Raw genomic sequence first — 22,085 nt, 5'->3', positions numbered from 1 at the left:
ATGTTGCACCACAGTTTTAGGCGTGTCATAATGTTGGTGACTTTGCTTTGGATAGCTTTGGCTGTTTTTGGCAGCTTAGTAAAATAAGAAACGTGAGGTGAGTGGCCAACGTTTGATTGAGGGAGAGGATGTTTTAAGCTGGGTGCGTGTTTAACTACCAGTTGAGTAAGTCGAGCACTTTTGCTGATGCTCTACAATTGATAGGCATTTACTTGAAATGAAATGTCATCCTCATCTCACTGTTTCCTGTTTTCAACCCGAATGGATGCGGTTTAGAGGGCTTTAATGCAGCACTATGTGCATGAATTTGCATTTGAATAAGTGCTTAGACAGGGATTTTTTTTTTCTGATTCGTCCAAACTTTGCTACAGGAACTCATAGAGTTTTGAACAGCTGCTATTAATCGATAAATGGCTTGTTGCGTTTCTTTCGCACTGTACGAGTTCGCATCTTTCTCTTCGTCGCGTATTAGTGTAAATGCCTGTCCCAGACTTTGCAGTTTGCAGGTGTTTTTGACAGTTCATTGAACCAAACAATTCAGTTCTCTTTTTTTCTCCATTTATAGTGTAGATTTGTCAGTGTGGATGCACTATATCCTCTGTATGTCTGCTCCAAGCCATTTCTTATGTGCTGTCATGCGCACACCTAAATTTTTAAAACCTGGGGTTTATTAGAAATATTGAAAGTATGACAAAAAATGTCACTTTCAGAGCTGTTTCATCAGGTGAAACTGTTTCCAATACAGTCACCCACTGACATATAAAGACCCCAAAACTATTGACGTATAGATGTCTACCCTAGATCCCTTGATTACCTGACATTTACACAATGACATAAAGACCACGTTGATGAAAGACTATTTAAATGTAGTAATAATAATAAGGAAATTTAGTCATTCTTCACAGTTGTTATGTGTGAAAGTTCATGTGAATGCCATATAAGCATGTATATATATATATATATATATATATATATATTCTAATATTATAAATTGTTAATCATTTATGAAGAAAATTTATTATGTGAATTTTGGTAAATAATATTATATACTGTTATTGTAAAACAATTTTTTTTCTATAAATAAAAACATTTCATTTTATTTTCTAATATTTTTAAATAATTCATAATATTTCAAATAATATTTAATATTTAAAATGTATAATATTTTTGCTTATGAATTATATATAGTGTGTGAAATAGTGTAACTAAGCTCTAATATATATATATATATATATATATATATATATATATATATATATATATATATAATAGAGCTTAGTTACACTATTTCACACTGCTTAGTTAAACAATTTCTACCCACTGAATCGGAAATTTCAGTGATCTAATGATTGATACATTGTCTTCCAGGCGAAGCAAAGCTATTTTTTCTGTTGCTGTAATCCATCCTTTCCCACAGAAGTGACAGGGCCTCCGTGGTGTGACATGCGTTCTACATGCGAAAGGTCACTTCACAGCGTCTCAGTCAGTAGCTGTCTCACTTTCACTGTTTGCTTCAGACTGAAAGCACTACAGCGCTTTGAAGAGGGTTACCGAAAAGTGTAGGGGGTATTTTTACAATTGGCACACTTTACAGGTAATCCCACAGGCTTGCTAGTAACAGGTGTGAATTTTCATTATTTTCTCACGTGCAGTAAGAGACTGGTTAACTGCGTTCATACAGTATGACTCACTTCACTAGGCTGTTTTGTTTCACTGCCGCCCTCTTTATGAACAATTATGAAAGTCCCTTTTACCAGAGGATTGACCACAGAGCTGAAAGCAGCCCCTGTCTCAAATTCAATTAGGATTTTAGCTGACATAACAGAACAGCGCAGATGTAATGGTGGGCTATGTTCCGATTTGATACCGATGAGTGAATGAGAAAAACATGACAGATAAATGAATGACTCAAACTATTGATGAATGAAGCTCGGAATGAATCAAAGAACGAATCGTTCCATTAGCTACTGGAAAACTCACATCTGTGTCTGGAGGCTAAGCATCGTCCTCCTCCTACTCTCCTCTGCCCACGACGGAAGGACAAGGTGCTTGTTCCTTTTGCATCTTTCTTTGGGAGGTTCTGTCCCGCATTATCGCCCTTGCACTGACCTAATCTTAGTGGAACTGACTGTGAATCACTTCACACCTTATCTGGCTGAGGAGAAACACTCACTCCATTTCTGTTTATTGTTCAAAGAGACTTTCCAAGTCATCACTCGTGGTGCCAATCACAGATCGATGACGATAAAACAACATCAAATACTACTACTATAGTATGTAATTATATGGAGCAAACCCCCCACTGTGTTGTAGTGGTTGCATCATCTCGAAAATCTGGCTGTGCCCACTTTCTCGCTTACTCAGTTGGAGAACGAAACTCATTTGTGTGAGCGGTCTGAGTGAGTTATTTTACATCTTAATACTTATTTTGCTACTCTTTGATGTCTTTTTAGTGGGCAAACCACACAAGTGTAACTACTGTGGGCGGAGCTACAAGCAGCGCACGTCATTGGAGGAGCACAAAGAACGGTGTCATAATTACTTGCAGAGCGTCGGCATGGACTCTGCCTCCAATCCTGGCCCGTATCCAGGTGAGTGGCTTATGACTTCATTGAGAATCTAAGATGACGTTTTTCCGCCTCACTGATATAGTGTTATGCTGACTTATTGTGAAAACCTTGTTCCACAACGGTGTTCCACAAGCTGGTCTGTTTCTTGGAAACAAAATAATAGTAATCACTAACATAGAATTGCTACAAGTAAGGTGTGGGGTACATTTTGTTTACACCAAGTGGTCAAGGTTTTGCTGGTTAGCATGGTTAGCCCCTATGTTATCTAGTGTTATTGTGAAATCGTTACGGTGTTGGATGACACAACGGTGTTCCACAAGCTAGTATGTTTCTTGGAAACAAAATAAATATGAATTACCAGCATCTAATGGCTACTTTAAACCTTTCTGGGGTACATTTTGTTGACACCAAGGGGGTTTTGCTGGTTAGCATGGTTAGCCGCTGCTGGTAGTTTGGTCCGAACCACACCAACTGACAGCAAAACTTCTTTCTCCATTTAAACTCACTCAAACTAATCATTCTAGGTAAAATCAGCATAGTCTTAACAGTTCCGGAGAATTTGTGGCTCAAAACAACCTGGCTGCAAAACTTTGAGGTTCATGGGAATGATAACGAATAGTTTTCTCCAGTATTATGGATTATGGCTTTGTTGATATGCTGAATCATTTTATCATTTTCCCAGGGGAGGTACCAAAGGAGCAGAGGCAGCTGGAGGCTGCTGGGATGCCGGCTTTCGACCGGCCTCCTGTAATTGAAAGACTGCAGGGGAATGTGGGTAAACGGAAGAGCACCACGCCACAGAAGTTTGTGGGTGAGTGTCACCTCAGCAGTAAATGTGGTTGAATCTACTGTATACAACACACTGATCTTCAAAGTTCTAGCGGTGCTAACGAACACAGGCAGGTCACGTGGTGCAAGAAACATTTTTAACCTCTCACATAAAGTCCCGGTATGTGCATAATGCAAAATGGATCTGCTGTCTGAGTTGGGTCCTAAAATGCTAAAAAGAAAGCTTGTCTAAAGTGTATATATCTGATTATTACTTTTTAATTGCTTGGACCATATGGATAATCAATTTAATTGTCATTTCATAAATTACTTCCACAATAATCATTACAAATGTACACAAAAAAAAGAGTACCTTCTACATTTTGTAGGAGCAACGGTGATTGTGTCAGGCAAATGGGGCTGGGTTTTGTGAATTAGGCACAAGCTATATGGGTCTAATTCAGAAAATATTACAAATAAAGACAATGGCTTATTTAAATACAGCACATTACTATTTCAGAGCATTTAGCGCCTGGTTAAACTGGATTGCTAGTGGTTAGGGAGTAACATGCAGGTTTTGGAGCTGAAATACCACATGCAACCATTTAGTGAATGCTGAGTTTCCACATGAAGGAACAGAGAGCAGAACTACATTTAAAAAAAATAATAATGAGAGTTAATTTGTCATGGAACATTTCTTAAAAGAGATAAAATATATGCACAGTAGCACAAGTTTATCAGAGACATTAAACATTATTTGAAATGAAACTCATTACATGCGTTGTAATGACAATATCTGCGGAAATCAAACTAAGTATTAAAGTGAAAGAGAGAGAAAAAAAAGTTTGAGTAGGAGTTGTTTTTTTTTCATTCTGTGGTTTTTGCACACCTGTAACTTTGCCATTGCTTTTACTGACTACACCAGAGCAGTTTACCGCATCCATATTATGCAGGGGTTAAAATTTCTCACTTCGGTCTCCAAACGGGGCTTTCCGTCATTAATGCAACAAAACCCTAGTAACAGCTCTTTAAATGCACTTTTTACAGTAAATTGCAAGGTTAGACAATTTTTTTATCAGAATGGAAAGTACTTTGGGGCTGTTCTTAATGTATCTTTTATTGCATTGTCTGTTAGGTGAGAAAATGGTTCGCTATTCGTACCCCGAGCTGAGCTATGAGATGGGCCCTAAGTATGAGAAGGAAGCTGAAGTAATGCATGCCCAGTTGATGGACCACTCCATTACCAATGCCATCAACTACTTGGGCGCCGACTCCTTGAGGTCTGTGGTCCATCACCCATCCCTCTCCATGGCCGAAGTGCTGCCTATGGTGAACCCGCTCTTCCATCCGATGTACCCGCTTGGGCCCCGCATGGACCGTCCCAGCAGTCGTGAGCCTCCGTCTCTGCCCCATCCAAACCCAGAGTTCCCGCACCCAACCAATGGCGCAATCTCCTTGGTCAGGCCCAAGAATCCTCAATCGGCCCGAGATGGGTCCCCGTGCAACAGCGGACAGGATTCGGCCGATTCGGCACGGAGCAGCCCCCGGGACAAGCTTGGCGGGGCCGGGCCCAGGACGAGATCCAGCCCGGGGTTTGCCCGGGCAGAGGAAGGCAGGGCGATCGATGCTGCCCGAGTCGCCGCCAGGGACGGCGTCCGCGTCTTCGGCCGTGAAGGTCACGAGCTGAGGGTGTTCCAGTGCGAACACTGCCGCATCCTGTTCCTGGACCACGTCATGTACACCATCCACATGGGCTGCCACGGTTACAGAGACCCACTCGAGTGCAACATCTGCGGCCACTGCAGCAAAGATCGCTACGAGTTCTCCTCGCACATCGTCCGTGGAGAACACACCTTTCGTTAAGAATCTCACGCACTCTTGCAGTCAGTTTACTGCCGAAGCATTACGTGAGCACCGATCGGCAGATATATGAAGGTTTGGGTCCAATGGAAAGTTTTCATGTTGGAGCTGTTTGAAGATTTTTGTTCTGGGTGAGGGGATGAGTGTGTTTATGTTGTGAAAGTTTTTCGTTTTAAAGTTCTTTTTAATTTTTTCACCCCACACACAGTTTATTGTTGCATATGTACTGAACCTTCCAACAGAGCAGCTATGTGTTATCTAAAGTTGTGAAGTTCTTTCTCTTTTTTTTGTCATCTGTATTACCTCGATGCATGCTGTCATTCTGTTTATGGACCTTGATCAATATTACAGGTAAACCGAGCAACCAGGGGACCACTGCAGAACTAAACCGCTTAATTTTGCATACAAAAAAAAAAGACTTTTATTCAGAGCTTCTTGCTGCTGTGGCTTCTCAGTGCCTTGCTAATGTTTCGAACAGCACGATTTTGCCTCTTATGGAGTGTTTTATATCTTTTTAGCATCTTTTTTCATTGCTCGCTCTTTTCGATGAAGTTCTGGGGCGTATGAGATGAAGCTTCGGTACTCGTGCTAATGTCCTCATGTCGGTGCTATTCTAGTTTCACAAAAGCAGTCCTGTAGAGTGGCACAAATCTTTCAAACACATTTTAATGAAGTGACGATGACAATCCCCCTTGTGTCTCGTAGATTTTAACGGGAGACTTTTGCCATGCTAAGGACAGATGAGTTTTCCACGCTGTGTTTTGCTTCTGTTGCACAATTACTATCATCTCTTGCATTCTTATGCACTTCGCTGAAAACAGCACTGCAACATGCCTTGGTAAACCTGTTTAGCTTGAGGCCTTGGGTGAAAATATGCTATTTCTATTCTATTGATAAAGCAAACAAAGGTCAATGTGTAGTTTAGCTAGTATATTATCATCTGTGATTCAACAGGGAACAAGTCTGCACCTATATTAAGTAAGGTATAATGTACAACCCCCGACAGGGTGATCAGGACCCCGGCGCGAAGCGGCTTCCACCAAGAAAAACTGTTCCTAGCAAGAATACAGCGCTGACTTCAGTTACCCGGATGAGCCTGTGCTATCAGCTTTTACCGGTTGTTATCGAGGGATAACATACCTCGGAATGTCGCGACTGACCAATCAGAATCAAGTTTTCCAGAGAGCCATGTAAAAAATGCTTTAACAACAGGGTTGCCATACTTTGGATTGAAATCTGTGAATTTCATTCAGCCTTCAGACCAAATGCCTCATTATTAATGCCTCGTTAAAACCAACTCCTCTGACTGTCTTCAGTGTTAACTCAAAAAATAGTCTAGATTTTCTTTTCTTTCCCCTTTTTTTTGGCCCACACATGGACCTACAGTATGTGTTTTATGTTGAGCTTTCTAAGAGCTAAGATCTGAAATATTCACTTAAATGCACTGCATATGCATTTTTGGTTAGACTCTGGTTAGCTAAAGCAATTTATAATTTAAGTAACCTTTGCACAATGACAATTGACAAAAAAATCTGCTTGGTAACAGAATAAGGCAGATCTTTAGAATTAAACAACAATTTTATAGATGTTAGACGATTGCCATCGAGATTTCATCACTAACCCGTACTGCACAAGAGCTATTAGAAGATAAATTGCGGTTTATTAATCAGACATTGTTTCGCCCCCGAACAATTTTCCCATACTTGATGCAGAGACTTTTTTCACATTGTTTTCAGGGCATTAAAATCAGTTATATGTAGACTGTTTTGAATGTTCACATAGCCGTTCATTCTCCTTTCCTGTTTCCCTTCTTTCTTTTTTTCTTTACTCAATGATGATCAACATTTACATAGAGCATTCTGTAGCACAACCATAAATCAAGCTTTAATCAATGCATACGGCTTAAAGTGTACAACCGCAGCCTTCACAACATTCAGAACCTCCCTTGCACATTTGTTGGGCTTTTATGTCAGCGCTAAAAGAGCCTTGCATCACTATCAGACTTTGTTGTACCTGTTGTTTTTAAAGCTTTGCTTTTGTCTTTTCTGCTTTGAGAAAAACTCCAAAAAACTGTGAATATGCCCTTTAAACGTTATGAGGAAAAAGACTTAAAAGGCACAACAGCACTGATAGAAATGCATTCATACTGTTTGAATAAATCATTTTATTGTTCGTTAAAACATAGCTTTGCCTTTTACACTTCCAAAAAATGTCACAAATCTCACACACATACCGCCTGGAACATTTTGAAGAATTGTATTTGTTCTTGTGAAGCATGAATATCTTTATGAATTTTAGCTTTTTTTTTTTTTGATTGGTGTCACTTGCAGGCATGATATTGTCTGTGCTCCACAATTCCAGGGCATTTTATAGAATTATTATCAATGCTTATTGTATTTTTTTTTTCTCTTTCCAAAAAAGGAACAAGGTGAAGGAAACATTGATGTAAGACTATGTTTACAACCAGAATGAACAAGAGCACATGAACAAAACCTGTTCTTACGATGAGTCCACACTTTTGGGAGTGGAGAGTACTTGAAATTACAAGAAAGGCACTCTAGAGTCAGGTTTCACTTTTTACGTTAAAGTGTATGGGACTGCTATTTTCTCATCTGTGTAAATATATATTTTTTGTGTGATAAAAGGTGTTTTTTAACTGTTCTTATTCACTGTGGACCTTACAAACAGTAAGACAAGGGTTTGCAGTGTATTTTTATATAAGTGAATAAATGTATGAATTATATACAGTATATTTTGGTAAAAATGTTGAAAGGGGTTTATCCTTTGCTGTGTGTTGCTTTTTTGGGTTTTCTCAGGTACAGTGTTGTCAAGAATCTTCTTATAAGGCATTTGTATGGAACTGTTGGAGAGATTTGAATAAATATTGAATTGTTTAGTACTATTTGACTTGAAATCCAAAGTCAAATATCCAAATAAACATATATAAATATATATTTTAAAGATAGAAATCTTATAAGTAAGACCAAGGTTTACTGTTGTAAAGCCATTTCTAAGGTTGACTTTTGTATCCTTGGCATCTTTAAGGAAAGTGTGTGTCGTTCTATGTTGGTTTTTAAAGCATGGGCTTTTCTGCATTAAATACTGTCATCATCTGAACCTGTTGCTGTCTGTTCCGCTCTTTTCCTTCTTATTTTCACACAGAACTCTTTTCACATGGTTGTGTTGTGTTTATATTGTTGCTTGTGTGAATCTCTCGATCTTGTACTGAGAATAGATATGTGGTTATATAGAATGAGGCCCCCTTTTTTTGAAGGACTTGTGGTTTTAGTCAAAGGCCATCTCTTTTCTTTCCACTGCCCCTCTCCGGTTTGCAGATATGCTCAGCAGTCTGAGAAAGCATATGTCGAAGTAAAACCAACATACACATGCAGTTAGAGAAAAAAAAATTGGCAAGAGATTGATAATACTGTTACTGATAAAGAAAGCAGTAATTACCTTTATTCGGATTTATAATTTTAAAGTAATATACACTACCATTAAAAGGTGATCAAAAATTATACAAAAGATTTCTATTTCAAATAAATGCTTATAAAAATAATGCTAAATAATTCTGTTTCGTCGGCTACAAATGAGCATATTAGAGTGATTTTTGAATGATTGTGTGAGGACTGGAGTATACTGGCTGCTGAAAATTCAGTTTTGCATCACAGAAAATAAATTACATTTTAAGATATAATGAAATATATAACACTTTTATTTTAAATTGTAATAATATTTTACAATATTGTTGTTTTTACTGTTTTATCAGATAAATTGATCACTGGTGAGCATAAAAGTCTTCTTTTCAAAAAGTTAAATAAAATTTGGCAACCCCAAACTTTGAACTGCATAATGTGTGTACAATAAATAATATATATAATATTAGATAATTCAAGTAATAGAAGTCAGTAGGTTATTAATTAATCACTGTTTTATTACTATTATAAACCAGACAGTTCGGGTCCTGGTTGCTGATTGGCCTAGGATTCAATTATTCTAAAATGCACAATGGCAAAAGGATGCCAAATATACTTAATAAAAACTGTTTTAAAGAAAACCCATCCCTGATATTTCTGTGACATTAACCGTTTAATAAAAGCAATGAGGCCCCCGAGGCTGTTTATTATGCTTATCTGTGTTCTTTATAACTTAGTCTACACATTTGTACCTTATTGCTTCATTTAAATTGACTTAAATTACCGTCTTTCAAAGCTTTCTGACTGACACAAGTTTGACTGACAGGTAAAGGCAGGTATTGTCTCCCTGCAAGCATCTGCTTGAGCAGGACGTTTAAATGTTTTATCTGGACACAGACATGCGATCCTGTTTATTTTACACTGGATGTGTTCTGAGAAGCCCTTGAGGAACCTCTAACAGCACTGAACCTGCCAGGGCTCCTCCAGCAATGCAAAAAAGAAGAAAAAAAAAGTTTCTTCTTGTCAGAGTCCGTGACCTTTGCTTTGGCCCGTGTGTTTCTTAAGTGATGCTCCAAATGTCAGGTGGCGGTGGGTACCTCCTTGTCTGTGGCTTTCTATGCAGCAATGCTGGCATCCCCTCTACTTCTCAAAGTCCACATGCATCAAAGTCCTGCTCGATTGTGCGCCCACAATGTCAAAGCCCCCCAGAGATGCGTGCAGTTGCAGAGAGATGATAGAGATATGCTCACGTTGAAGGGGCTGTGTTGGTTAAAAAATGATTGCAACAGAATATCTCTAAACCTCCACTCAGCCCTTCTTATTGTTTGGGGTTTTGTCAGTTTGCTACTGTCTTCCTCTCTCTCTTTCTTTCTCTTTTTTTTTTTTTTTTTTTTTGTGAAGGTTGTTGGCCTGATCTTGTCTGAACATGACTCATATCCTTAACGGTGAAGGTGAGCTTTATCTCTTCAACTGTTTTTTTTTTTTTTTTTTTTTTTTTTTGCTTAGCTTTGATTTTAGGAGCGTTGCCAATGCACTGGCCCATACAGGCAAATAATCTTTTAAAAGACAAACATCATGAGAGCTTTTCTGTATATTAATCTGAAAGATATTGTATCAGAGTGTTAAATTGCTTTTATAATGTTTTTATATACTGGAACAATGCAAACTTCACTTCTGAAGACTGTTAGTGCCAATGTTAGGAAAGCTCTTGCTTCACGTGGCATGCTAATATTTTGGTTTGTTTGCTAAAAGCTATGAACAACAAGTAGCTAACAACTTTAAAGCTACTTTTCTTTTTATAATGCAACTGAGCTTTAATCAGGTTATATAACTTGTCATTTAATGAGGATTTTGAATGAACTTAAAAATCTGGAATACACAATGTATACTGAGGGGAATGACAGTGATTAACAAACAACTTTTAACAAAATATTTCAGTATAAAAGAAGATGCCAAATAAATTAGAAATCATTTAAATGAATCGATTCACTTTAATGAATCAGATTTACAATGCTATAAGTGTCAAGCTAACCATGCTATAAAGCTACAAGTGTAAACAGAGTAAACCTACAATGTGAGGTTAAAATAGAAATGCAGCATTTTGTCACATTAAAACGCTAATGGATGTAAGATATAGAAGTTTATTGAAAAAGCTATGTTTTTTTTGAAAATAGCTTCAGTTATACTACCTATAGAAAATTTAGGTAAAGGTTTACCCGAAAATGAACTCTCGCTTCATTTTCTCACACTCATGTTGTTCCAAACCTCTATGACTTACTTCTATCTGTGAAACACAAATGAAGGTGTTTTGAAAAATGTTGGTAACCAAAGTGTTTTGGTGAGCATTGAATTCCATTGTAAGGACAAAAAAGCATTTCTCGAAATATATTTGTATGCTTCACAGAAGAAAGAAAGTCACATGAGAGTGAGGAAATTATAACAGATGATTTAACTTTTTTTGTGTGTGAACTATGACAATAAATTAGCAGCATTGCTTCTGTTTGGTTAGTTACTTGCCAACATTGGTTAGTGCTGAAGGCTGTCAGTGCATTAACAAGTGGGGATGTTCATGTCTCACATTTTATCTGTGTAAAATCTTAGGGAAGCTGCAGACCAGAGTCTACCACAGTGTGAAGGAGAGCTAAAACTGATGTGTGACTTGTGCCATAAAATGCTCTTGGCCTTTAGCCCTCATACTGCGGCAAATGTACAATGAGCCCTCAGCTAGGTGTGAACTTGCGCTGTGGCATTTTGTTGCTTCCTTATTTCAATATTCTCACACAACTTGAGTGTCAGAATGGAAAGAACCTTATAACATTCTTGTAACTTGTTCTATTCATTTGGCACGCATAGGTTTTGATGATGGGTTTTAATGAGTTTTGAATGGCATGTTCTAAATATACATTATAAATGTACACTATCATTGAATGAATTACTTTCATTCAACAAGGACACATTGAATTGATGAAAAGTAATAGTAAAGGCAGATTTATGTTAGAAAATATTTCTTTTTTTATTATTCTGCTATTTTGAACTTTCTTTTACTTTGTTTCATCATAGACTCCTAAAAATACCACACAAAAATATTAAGCAGCACAACCTTTTTCAACATTGATAATAATAAGATATGTTTCTTAAGCACCAAATCAGCATATTAGAACGATTTCTGAAGTTGCTGTAATGGCAGCTAAAAAAATCTGAAAACTGAATGGTATATATGCAACAAGATCTTTCTTTTATGTTTAATGTCTTTTAACAAAGATTGCTTCTCATTTTTCAGTTTATGAATGGCTGTCACTCATCTCTTGAAACTTCCAGCTGAATTCAATGGAACAGAGTTTATATTTTGGAACATTCAACCCTTCTTTCACGCTTCCCTCTTCTCTCTAATGATCAGAACCAATCAGATGAGTCAGATTTATGAGGGCTCCAGTGAAGCATGCCAACTTTTGGATGCTTATTGTTGTGTTGGTAGGTAAAAACTGATCACTGTGACCCAGAAATATCTTCAGGATTGTTGTGCAATCATCACAGGTGACTCCTATTCCAGTTTTTCCAGCCCGGCAGTGTGGGGGTTGTCTTAGCTGGCCTTTGTGCCATCCATTGCACTGGAGAACACACCCTATTAAAATGCATGCCTTCATAAGACCAACGCTCCACACACCTCCACAGTCAGAGGCCAGGATTTAGAATGTGCTATGACAGAACATCCAAAAAATGTACGGAGCTTAAATCTTAAGTGTCATGACTGTCACTGTGTCTATTTACTAAAGTTATGAAAATGATGTGGGAAAAAAAGAGCAATTGTCATTCAGTGTTTAGCACTGGGAGTGTCAGGAGAATCCAGCTCCACTGGTGTGGGCAGTTTACTGCCACTGTCATGGAGTCCCAACAGCCAGTATCCTTTCTTACAAAGCCTCAGGAAAGCAAGGCCAGTATCTTAAGTGCCTGTAGCTACTGTTGTAATCCTACACAGACTCAGGAGAGTTGAATATCTGTGAGAGGAAAAATATGTGCTGTCAACATTGTGCCTGAAGCCACTTTCGTGAAAACTCAAAAGAAAGCTTGGGTGTGATCTACCAAGAAAATAAGCATTTTATCATTACTTTCATGTTCAATATTAGTTGTTGTTTTGAATTCATAATATTTGTAAGGTAGTAGATGTAGATGACCTCTTATACTATGGCACTGCTGGTTTCCCAACATGCTTTGTGGTTGGGATCAAATTAGACAGAGTTACTCGCTAGGACTACATATTGTAGTTTTCCATACTGTAATATTGCATGCTGTGTATGTGTTACTGGTGTTGAGCTGTATAGTCCCAGAAGTAAAGTGCCGGCTGTCATCCACATTTGTTAGGGATAGTTCCCCTAAAAATTCTAGTACTTCTTCATTTATGTGTTCCCATGTAGTTCTAAATGTGAGTGACTTTTTCTGTGGAAGACAGTGGCACTGTTGCCAAACTACTTTCAATGGAAAGCCTGCTCGATAAATGTTAAAAAAGTTGCTAAAGGGTCTGAAAAGTTGCTAAATTGGACAGAAGACAATGAGCACAGCGCTGAAAAGGGGCGGAGCTACACAAAGTCTATACAGTATGACTGTGAATAATATTAATGTAATCTGGATATACTACATCCGTCGTGTTGTCATTGTCATGTGACCCACCGGCATCAGTTGCGTTACTTCAATGTCATTCACAAATCCTCTCCAGTGGCCTCAGGGGATAGTAAAGTGTCCATTACATGTGCACTTTAGAATCTGGCTGGAAATAGTAATGTAACTTTAGCGTGAGAATGAAAAAAATTTGAAATACAATTTTTCTTCTATGCAATTTTTCTCCATCCATGGTGCTCTTTGGATGCTTCCAAAAAAGTGTACTCTCTGAGTAGGTAATTCTTTTGAATAAGTAATAACTTTGCGATTGTTAAAAAAGTATGTTCTATGTATTATGAATATGTGCAGTATGAATTTAATTTAGATGTATTATGTTTATGTTGTCAATGTCATGTGACATTTGGATTTTTATTTATTTTTTTATTTTTTTATCTACTTGCATAAGATCTTCTGCCTAAGATCTCCTGTTGTTTTTCAACATCAGTGTTGCATACAACATCATAAGGGTAAGTAAATGCTTTTCGAATGTTCAGTCCAAAAGTACTTTGGAGGCTACATGAGCACCTTAAAGTACCGTTGCCTCCAAACTCCTCATTGCTTGACCCTCTCTGCCCTGTTATATCACATCTTTGCCTAGCTATGGGGATGCTACACCTCTATCTTGGTTTGTATGAAGGGGCTGAGGAGTGCTATTTCCTGTGCTGAGCGTGAAAGAAAGAAAACGAAGAAGAAAAAAGAACAGAGAAAGAGGGAGAGAGAGAAAAAGACTGCTGCAAAGGCCTCTGGGTATTGGCTGGTTTGTGGTTAGGCTAGGTCGCAATCTGAAGCGAGAGGAGGAAGGAGGAGAGGGAGGGGGGCTTCCACTTTCCTTCCTACCGCTCACCAAATTGATACAGCCACTGCCAAGGGGAAACTCCCAAAGCGGGACCCATGTAGGGCAAAACAGGTCAAAAAAACACAAAAATAAGATGGCAGAACCCTAAAGCTCACAAACAACTTTGCACTCGCTCAAGGAGGGAATGCACTTCAACGACACAGGCAGAAAAGCGAGGGCTGTGTGTTTGCACCTGTGTGGAGCCCGGCTAAAAGGAGATGTGTGGAAAGAGACATCTGTGGAGAGGTGGAGGAAAGTGAGAGAAGGCTGGAGGGAGTTGTATGTGTGGGGAGAGAGAGACAGATAACTGGAGGAAAACTGTGAAACAGTGGTTTGATAAAAATGGGTGCACAGCTGTCAATAGCTGAAGTGAAAACAGGAAACAAATTAAGATGACATCTCCCGACACATCTGACAACCCCATGATGACATTCAGAAGGTATTTTAGGATGCGAGTAGGAGTGCACATTCACGGATGGACATCACGAAGCGTGAGTTTTGACCTCTGTCCGATCACACAGACCCCTGGCACAGTATCGCACCATACCCTCCTTGCGGGTACGAGGCAGACATTAGGCCTCAGAATCTGAGTGCTAGCGACTTGCTTGCTCTGTTCACACTCTCACATCCTGAGCAGGCGTTTGAGCGTTGCGGACTGAAAAGGTCAGTGGAACGTAACCACAGAGGAGCTGAAGGAGCCAGTTAGCTGTAACAACCAAAGGCCTAACACTGGTCTCACATCTCTGTATGGAGTGTGGTGTCACTTAGTCAGCAAACCCTTAACTCAACGATGTCCCTGACACTGGGGAAGCGTTTCCAGACACTTGTCAAAATACCAACAACAACAAAAGTATCATTTTTAATCTAATTAAATTGACTTTATGTTTTATTAAATGTTTAAGTTTAAAATATAATATTGAATTAAATAAAATATTAAAAAGTCATAAAATCTTTAAAAGTAAGCGATGAACAATAACATTTCAAGAAGCATGTCAACATAACATAAAATGAAAAGTTACATTTAATTTGATTGCTATATTATTTTTGTTAGTTTAAAAAATTGTTAAATACAATTTATATTTAACTAGAATAAAATATTAAACTAATGACAAATAAAACCTTGTATTTTGTATTTTAACTTTTCTTTGCCACTTTTCACCTAGATAAAACGTCATGGAATCTGATCATGAAATCCATTTAAAGTTATTTTAGAATGATTGAGATAATTTTTTTTATTAATATTTGGAATTACTTTTTTATTTTTAGTTAAGTTTTCATTTTAGTCAAGGTTTGATTAGTTTTTTGTTTTTTTTAATATATATATATATATATATATATATATATATATATATATATATATATATGATGATTACTGTAGTGCTAAGCTAAATGTTATATAATTTTTATTATTATTTTGTTTTCAGTTTTAGTTTTAATAATTAGTACATCAAGTTTAATTATAATAAAATAATAAATGTTTCCTTGGCAACTAGCAGAATTTTTTGTTTTTATATTTTATTTATTTTAATATTTTATTTATTTTATTTCAAGTAACAATTTTTTTGGTTAATCTTGTTGTTTTTTTTTTTTTTTTTTTTTTTTTTTTTTGCTAACTATAAAAACCTTGGGTCCATTGTGGGCTATGCTTTATCAACAACAAGTTCAAGCTGAAACCTTTTGACTGCTTTTGTTTCACTAACTGCATCAGTTTTTTAAGTGTTTCAATTTATTTCAATTAATAAAAAAAATCAAATGTAGGTTCAATTTATTTATTTATTTTCAATCATTACAGCCTTAAAAGCCCTTAGATCAAAAGTTTTTAAAGATCACAAGAAACGTAAATTCTGTCAAATTCCAACCTTTTGGTCGCGCAGCTCTTTGATTACATCACTTGTACAGTCTAGCCCACATAAACGTATCTGACAAACTACATTTGGCATTGTGCCCTCTTCTCCAAATGTCACAGAGACCGCTGTGTCTCCACTGTACTGTAATGAGTAGGAAGACTTTTTGTAGCTAACTGTGGATAAAGTTGTGTGTGTGGGCTTGTATTGGTTGTCTGTGAATGGCGCGATCAGTGAGAGGTTATGGCAGGTTAGATGTGAAACACTTGAGCAAATGGCCCAGACACACACAAGTTGGGTGGAGTATTATTTAAAAGCAATTGTTTCTGACAAAATTTGAGGAGGGATTTTCCCCAAGTCATGGCAAGAGATGTACTGTATATATATATGTGTTATATGTTAATCCGAGCCTAAGTAAAAAATTAAATAAAAAATGTAAAGCAATTAATTGTCTAAACACTGTTTAAAGGAGATCCCATGTTTATTTATTTATATAGTAATTCTTTTGAGACAATAATAAAGATAACTGAATATGATACTTGATCAGACTTGGAAGTGACACATGAATAGAGCAACCAGGCACATACACACAACCACCCATAGATAGCTACAGTGCAACCACCTACCAGCCCTCATGAGGCCTTGCATTATAGTAGTGATATTTAATTCGCATTGTTGTTTTGAGGCTATTCATTGTGTTAATTTGAATGATTCACTTGATCAATACACAAAATATTTGTAAACTTGACTGTAAGGAAGTAAAACCATCAGGTCGAAAAAAAAAAAAAGATAATTGACATGATCAATATACAGTGCTAAATATAACGATAAACAGCAGATAATGAGACCTCGTGGACTCAAAAGAATCGGTGAATCATTTTTTTAACCGATTAATTGAAAGGAGCCGTCCGAACGAACCGGTTCGCTCAAGTACAAGGAAAACAAACGAATCACAATTCAGTATGTAAATAGATGTTATAACGAAGACCAATCACAATGTAGTTTGGGAATCTTCCGATGACGTCATCTGCGTCTGCTACATAGACTGGGTCTGCTACTGTTTGAAAGGTGAGCGTGAGCGTTCAAGTTTTACATTGTCAACTGGCGATTTTTAAACTTTAATCTTTCATTTTCCTGAAGTGTGTAGCATCTATAAAATGTGAAACAGCTAATTTAAGACTTAAGTAATTGCAGAAGCTTAAGACAAACCCCAAAGCAGATTATTTGACTTAAAAACAGTGCAGATAAGTAAAGTTAAACGAACCGAGTTCACTTAAGTGGCTAGATGTTTACCTTGACCAAATTCCCACACTTGCGGTCTTTGCACTTAATCACTTGACTTCTTATATGACGTTATTTCCTGTATTTGGCCCAAGTGTTCAAGTGAGGTTAAAGACAAGTGTACAACTTTTCATTACCTGATGGGACACACTTATAGTGTTGTAAAAATGCAAGTGTTTACAGAGTTTTAATTTTTATTTTCAATACTTTGCATTTTAAAATAAACTTCTAAATGTCTGTTTAGTAGTCCCTATAACAGATGACACAATTTAATTTCTGGTGCTTCTAATTAAGTGATTAAAAGCAGTTGCAAATCATGTACAAAATAAATATACAACAATAAATATTTTGACGTAAGTTGTTCTCTAAATTACACAACTGCGCCAACAGGTGGCAGTATAGAACTATTATAGAACAGTAGCCTATAGAACTATTGATGTGGAGTTCTATCCATAGACAGTAAAAGAAAGTAAGCCTATGCGTGACACTTCCGGTTCATTAGCCGCTATAGGTAAATAACGAGGAGAATAACAACGAGCAGTAAACGGTAAAACTGTTTGCAGTACAAACAAGAGTGTTCTTAATTAAGATAACAGATTAAAATAATATGATAGGACACATCAATTGTCAATATCAAGCAGCAAAACGTTTTGTACAGCTAAAAATAGCTGGACGCAAATGAGACCGGAAGCTAGACCTATAGAATTTACAAAAACACCAAACTCCGTAAACACGTCATTAATAAAGCATTCTATGTACAGACAAGCAAATAAGCCCACAATAAGAACGCAATGCGTTTAACGCGTTAAGTGTTTTACCCATAGAAAACAGTCAGGCTATAAGAAAAACGCGTTGCGTTCGCATCCTGGACTCATCTGCTTGTCTGTGCATAGGCTATTATAGTTTATTAATAATGTTAATTTTAATTAATTTTATTTGCGTAATTAACATGTTTAAATGGACCAATAAAAAAGCATTCAACACCGCAAGAGCAGGCGGAGCGCCTTAGAAGAATGCCGAGAAGAACTAGCCTATTATAAAAATCTTAAAATGCTTGGATTAAACTCACTTCATTTTCCTCGTTCGTTTGAAATAAAATTATATATAATAATATATTATAATAATTTGTTTGTGATTTTTATCAGCCATGTAGCATACGTAGGATAGGCTGTTGTAGGATTAGTGCGTTACAAGCCTGGATGCTGCTGTGTGTGAGTGTGTGGTTTACAAAAAAATGTAGAAAATACAAAAGATTAGGCTACAACACTGTATAACATCACTGAACAAAATTATACACATATGTAAATCACATTTCTTATTAATATACATTCATTAGCAATAAATATATAATAAAAATAAGAAAGATGCACAATACTGGGATGTATGTCTTGTAAATGAGAAACAGTAATGAGTCGTGCAGCAGTAACGTTACGATAAAATCAAATTTCAAGCAAAATGAACATATTTATAGTTACAAGTTAAATAAATGGCACAAATTATAGATGCAGTTGTGTAACTTTAAGAACAACTCTTTAATGAGAAAACAACTTTTGTTATGTTGAGAACACGACAAAAATAAAGTCGTGATCACGAGAAAACAACTTTTGTTATGTTGAGAACACGACAAAAATAAAGTCGTGATCACGAGAAAACAAATTTTGTTATGTCGTGATCATGAGAAAACAACTCACGTGAAAATTAAGTCGTTATGTCGAGATCACGAGAAAATTAAGTCACGAGAAAACAAAAAGGAAAAAAAAATAATAATAATGCATGGCCGCTAAGAAGCATTCACACGTGATTCATTGTTGAATATTGTGGCTCATTCGCCCGCTCTGCTTTTGATGATGATGATAAGTTCATAAATAATGACAATATTAAATATAAAAGGACAGTTGATTTGTGGTGAGCATACAGTATGAAGACTGTGGTTTGCAAGTGCTGTTAGTTGGTAACTCAGACCGTTTTTTCAACCATGGCCTCCACTTCAAGGAACTGACTATGAGCATGACTGTAAGTTTCTGTCTGTGGCCGTGGGCCTTTCATCACAAAAGAAGTAGGTTGAATAATTAGGAAATTGTGTAGAGTCGGGATGCTGCTGGAGGTTAAGTGGTGGGAGTGACTAAATTGTGTGATAGTGGAAAGTCTTAGTGTAGGCCTACAGATACAAACTGACACTTGTGCATGGACGAAATCACTCACGCACACGTGCAAACTTCTGCACGCTTATAAATACATACCCATACATAGGCTATACAGTCAGGCTTATGATCCAGTTACAGATACATATGAGAGCGTTCACACATGATGAGCTGGTGTTACCCTCCTCTTTCAGTACAGAAATAGAGATAGCTGTGAATGTGAACCATCGGGTCCATATACATATATACTTATCCATATACATCTCGAGACCGCAGGACTGCGCTCTTAGAGACTCACAGTGGGTTTTTCAGCCCTTTTATCTGTGAGAAAAATATATGTGCATGGCTTCTCAGCGGCCCACTTTACCTTAACGACAAAGATAATTGGTGTAATTATGTAACAAGCTGGAACTGAATTTTCGGTGTTTACTTGTCTCTGCATCTTACAGTTTTCAGTTTTTTTATGTCTAACTTAAAAATGCAATGGGTGTTATGGCTACAAAAGGAGTTTTCATACCAACTGGAGGAATGTACAAAACACTCAGTTTACCCAAGTCTGATGCTGCCTCCAAGTGGTAGAGACTTTTTTTATTCTTCTGTTAAACTGTAGTCTCTGGTTTTCTGCGTTTTTTTTATCATTACCTAACTAGTGGAGTGTTTTTCCCAAGTGTCCAGCAGATGTCATCATTTCACACACAATACAGAAGTACATTTATGTTTTGAAGGAATAGTTCATCCGAAAATTACAGTTCTTTCATTATTTACTCACTCTCACACACGCTTAAAAAAATAAAGAAAGAAAGAAAAAAGTTCTAAAAGGGGGTTCTCGCTGCAATGGCATAGAAGAACTATTTTGGGTGAATGTGGTCATACAGTAGATTTGTGTGAGAAACACTGAAGTCTGATCTCCAAGTTAAACCATTGTAATTGAATTAAACTGATTTAAAAAGATAAATGAATCTAATTTAAATAATTTTCCATTTTCATTTGTGGGTGAAATATTCCTTTAAAGGTGCACAAACCTTTTTTTCTCTCTGTCAATTCTATGGTTTGATGTTGATTGTTCATTTTATACATATTTTCGAAATAATTATGTCTTTCACAGATTTTTTTTTTTTTATTTTTATTTTTTAACAGTGGTCAAAAACGTACATTTCTGTACTTTTAACACTAAAGTATTTATTATCTGTTGACTGTTTTATGTTCTGCTGACGTTGAGCCACATTTATCACACTTTTTGTAGTGCCTCTGTAGTCCTAAAGATGGCAGCATCCTATAGCAAATCCTGATATATTCTTAATGGTCTGGAGTCACAAGATCGCTGTTAAACTTAAGCACACTTAAATTAACAAGCAGAAGCGCTTTTGTAGAAGGCGTATGCATCATTACAATTATATTTCATCAGTCTGTTAGCCAATGATTCCATTCTCTGTTCAAATCTAACTTCAATTGAGTCATATGAGGGTCCCAGTGAAAATTATGAGTAATTTAAAACCTAATCAACAACATCTTAACACAGGCTGCTATTATAAATCAGCTCTTAGCTAAACCATAGACTCCCTCACTCTCTTATTCACACAGCTATACATCTATACATATTTATTTGATCCCCTGCTGATTTTGTAAGTTTGCCCTCTTACAAAGAAATGATGGGTCTGTAATTCTTATGGTAGGTTTATTTCAATGGATGGAGACAGAATACCAACCAAAAAAATCCAGAAAAAAAACACACTATAGTGGCTCAAGAAGAAGCACATTAATGTCACGGAGTGGCCTAGCCAGTCCCCATACTGTACCGCAATAGAAAACCTGTGGAGGGAGCTGAAACTTCGAGTTGCCAAACAACAGCCAAGAAACCTTAAGGATTTTAGAGAGAATCTTTAAAGAGGAGTGGATTAAAATCCCTCCTGAGATGTGTGAAAACCTGGTGACCAACTACAAAAAACGTCTTACCTCGGTGCTTGCCAACAAGGGTTTCTGCACCAAGTACTAAGTCATATTTTGCTTGGGGATCAAATACTTATTTCACTCACTGAAATGTAAATCAGTTTCTAACCTTTATATAATGTTTTTTTTTTTTTTTTGGATTTTTTGGATGGTAAAAAAATTACCATTAAAAATTACAGACTGTGGGCAAACTTACAAAATCAGCAGGGGATCAAATAAATATTTTCCCCACTGTACCTCTCTGCATGCGTTTTAGTGGGTAAATGTTTGTTATGAAAGGTCTGAGCAGATGAAAACAGTGAGAACCTGAGTCAGAAAACTCTCACAATGAGACGATAGCAGAGAGCACCCACCGAATGGAAAACAATTACACAGTCACTGAGTCCTCTTCTAAGTTCTGATGAGGGCGGTTAGCGATGGCAGTGGCCACGTAATGGTGTGTGTGTAATTCGGTAATGCTTCTCATTGCTCAGCGACTCCAGATCTAAGCTACTTAAAGACGACACAATTTGTCAATTGTCTCCGGGCCATTAAAAAAGGAACAGATCATCAAACTTTAAGGCAGATTTAGATTACTGAATGCAGACTCATTCAAAAGAGCATACTTATGTCATAAGTTGGTAATTTGTACATTGTGATGTATTGATCTCGATTACAGTCTGAGATAGTAAAATTAATTCTGTGTCATTCAGCTCAGTTATTTTCTCAGAAATGGATCATTTGTTCTCCGCAGTTCATTGTAGACTGATTCAGTTCAGTTAAAGAGTCAA

General features: G+C 37.0%; 1 protein-coding gene across 4 annotated transcripts in view; it reads left to right on the top strand.

The window, feature by feature from the left end:
- LOC109051733 (zinc finger protein Helios-like) overlaps positions 1 to 8,315 on the top strand; it is a 29,011-nt gene extending 20,696 nt beyond the window's left edge. For all 4 annotated transcript variants that reach the window (XM_042731736.1, XM_042731737.1, XM_042731738.1 and 1 more), the window contains 3 exons: positions 2,454 to 2,591; positions 3,253 to 3,381; positions 4,474 to 8,315. In XM_042731736.1, coding sequence (XP_042587670.1) covers positions 2,454 to 2,591; positions 3,253 to 3,381; positions 4,474 to 5,201 — 995 coding nt within the window. In that variant the 3' untranslated portion in view covers positions 5,202 to 8,315. The remainder of the gene's footprint in view (positions 1 to 2,453; positions 2,592 to 3,252; positions 3,382 to 4,473) is intronic.
- Positions 8,316 to 22,085: the final 13,770 nt, after the last annotated feature.

Source organism: Cyprinus carpio, chromosome B9, assembly GCF_018340385.1.
Source record: "Cyprinus carpio isolate SPL01 chromosome B9, ASM1834038v1, whole genome shotgun sequence".
Classification (NCBI taxonomy): domain Eukaryota; kingdom Metazoa; phylum Chordata; class Actinopteri; order Cypriniformes; family Cyprinidae; genus Cyprinus; species Cyprinus carpio.
Note: the sequence above shows the minus strand (reverse complement) of the source record. Positions and strands in the feature narration are given on the sequence as shown.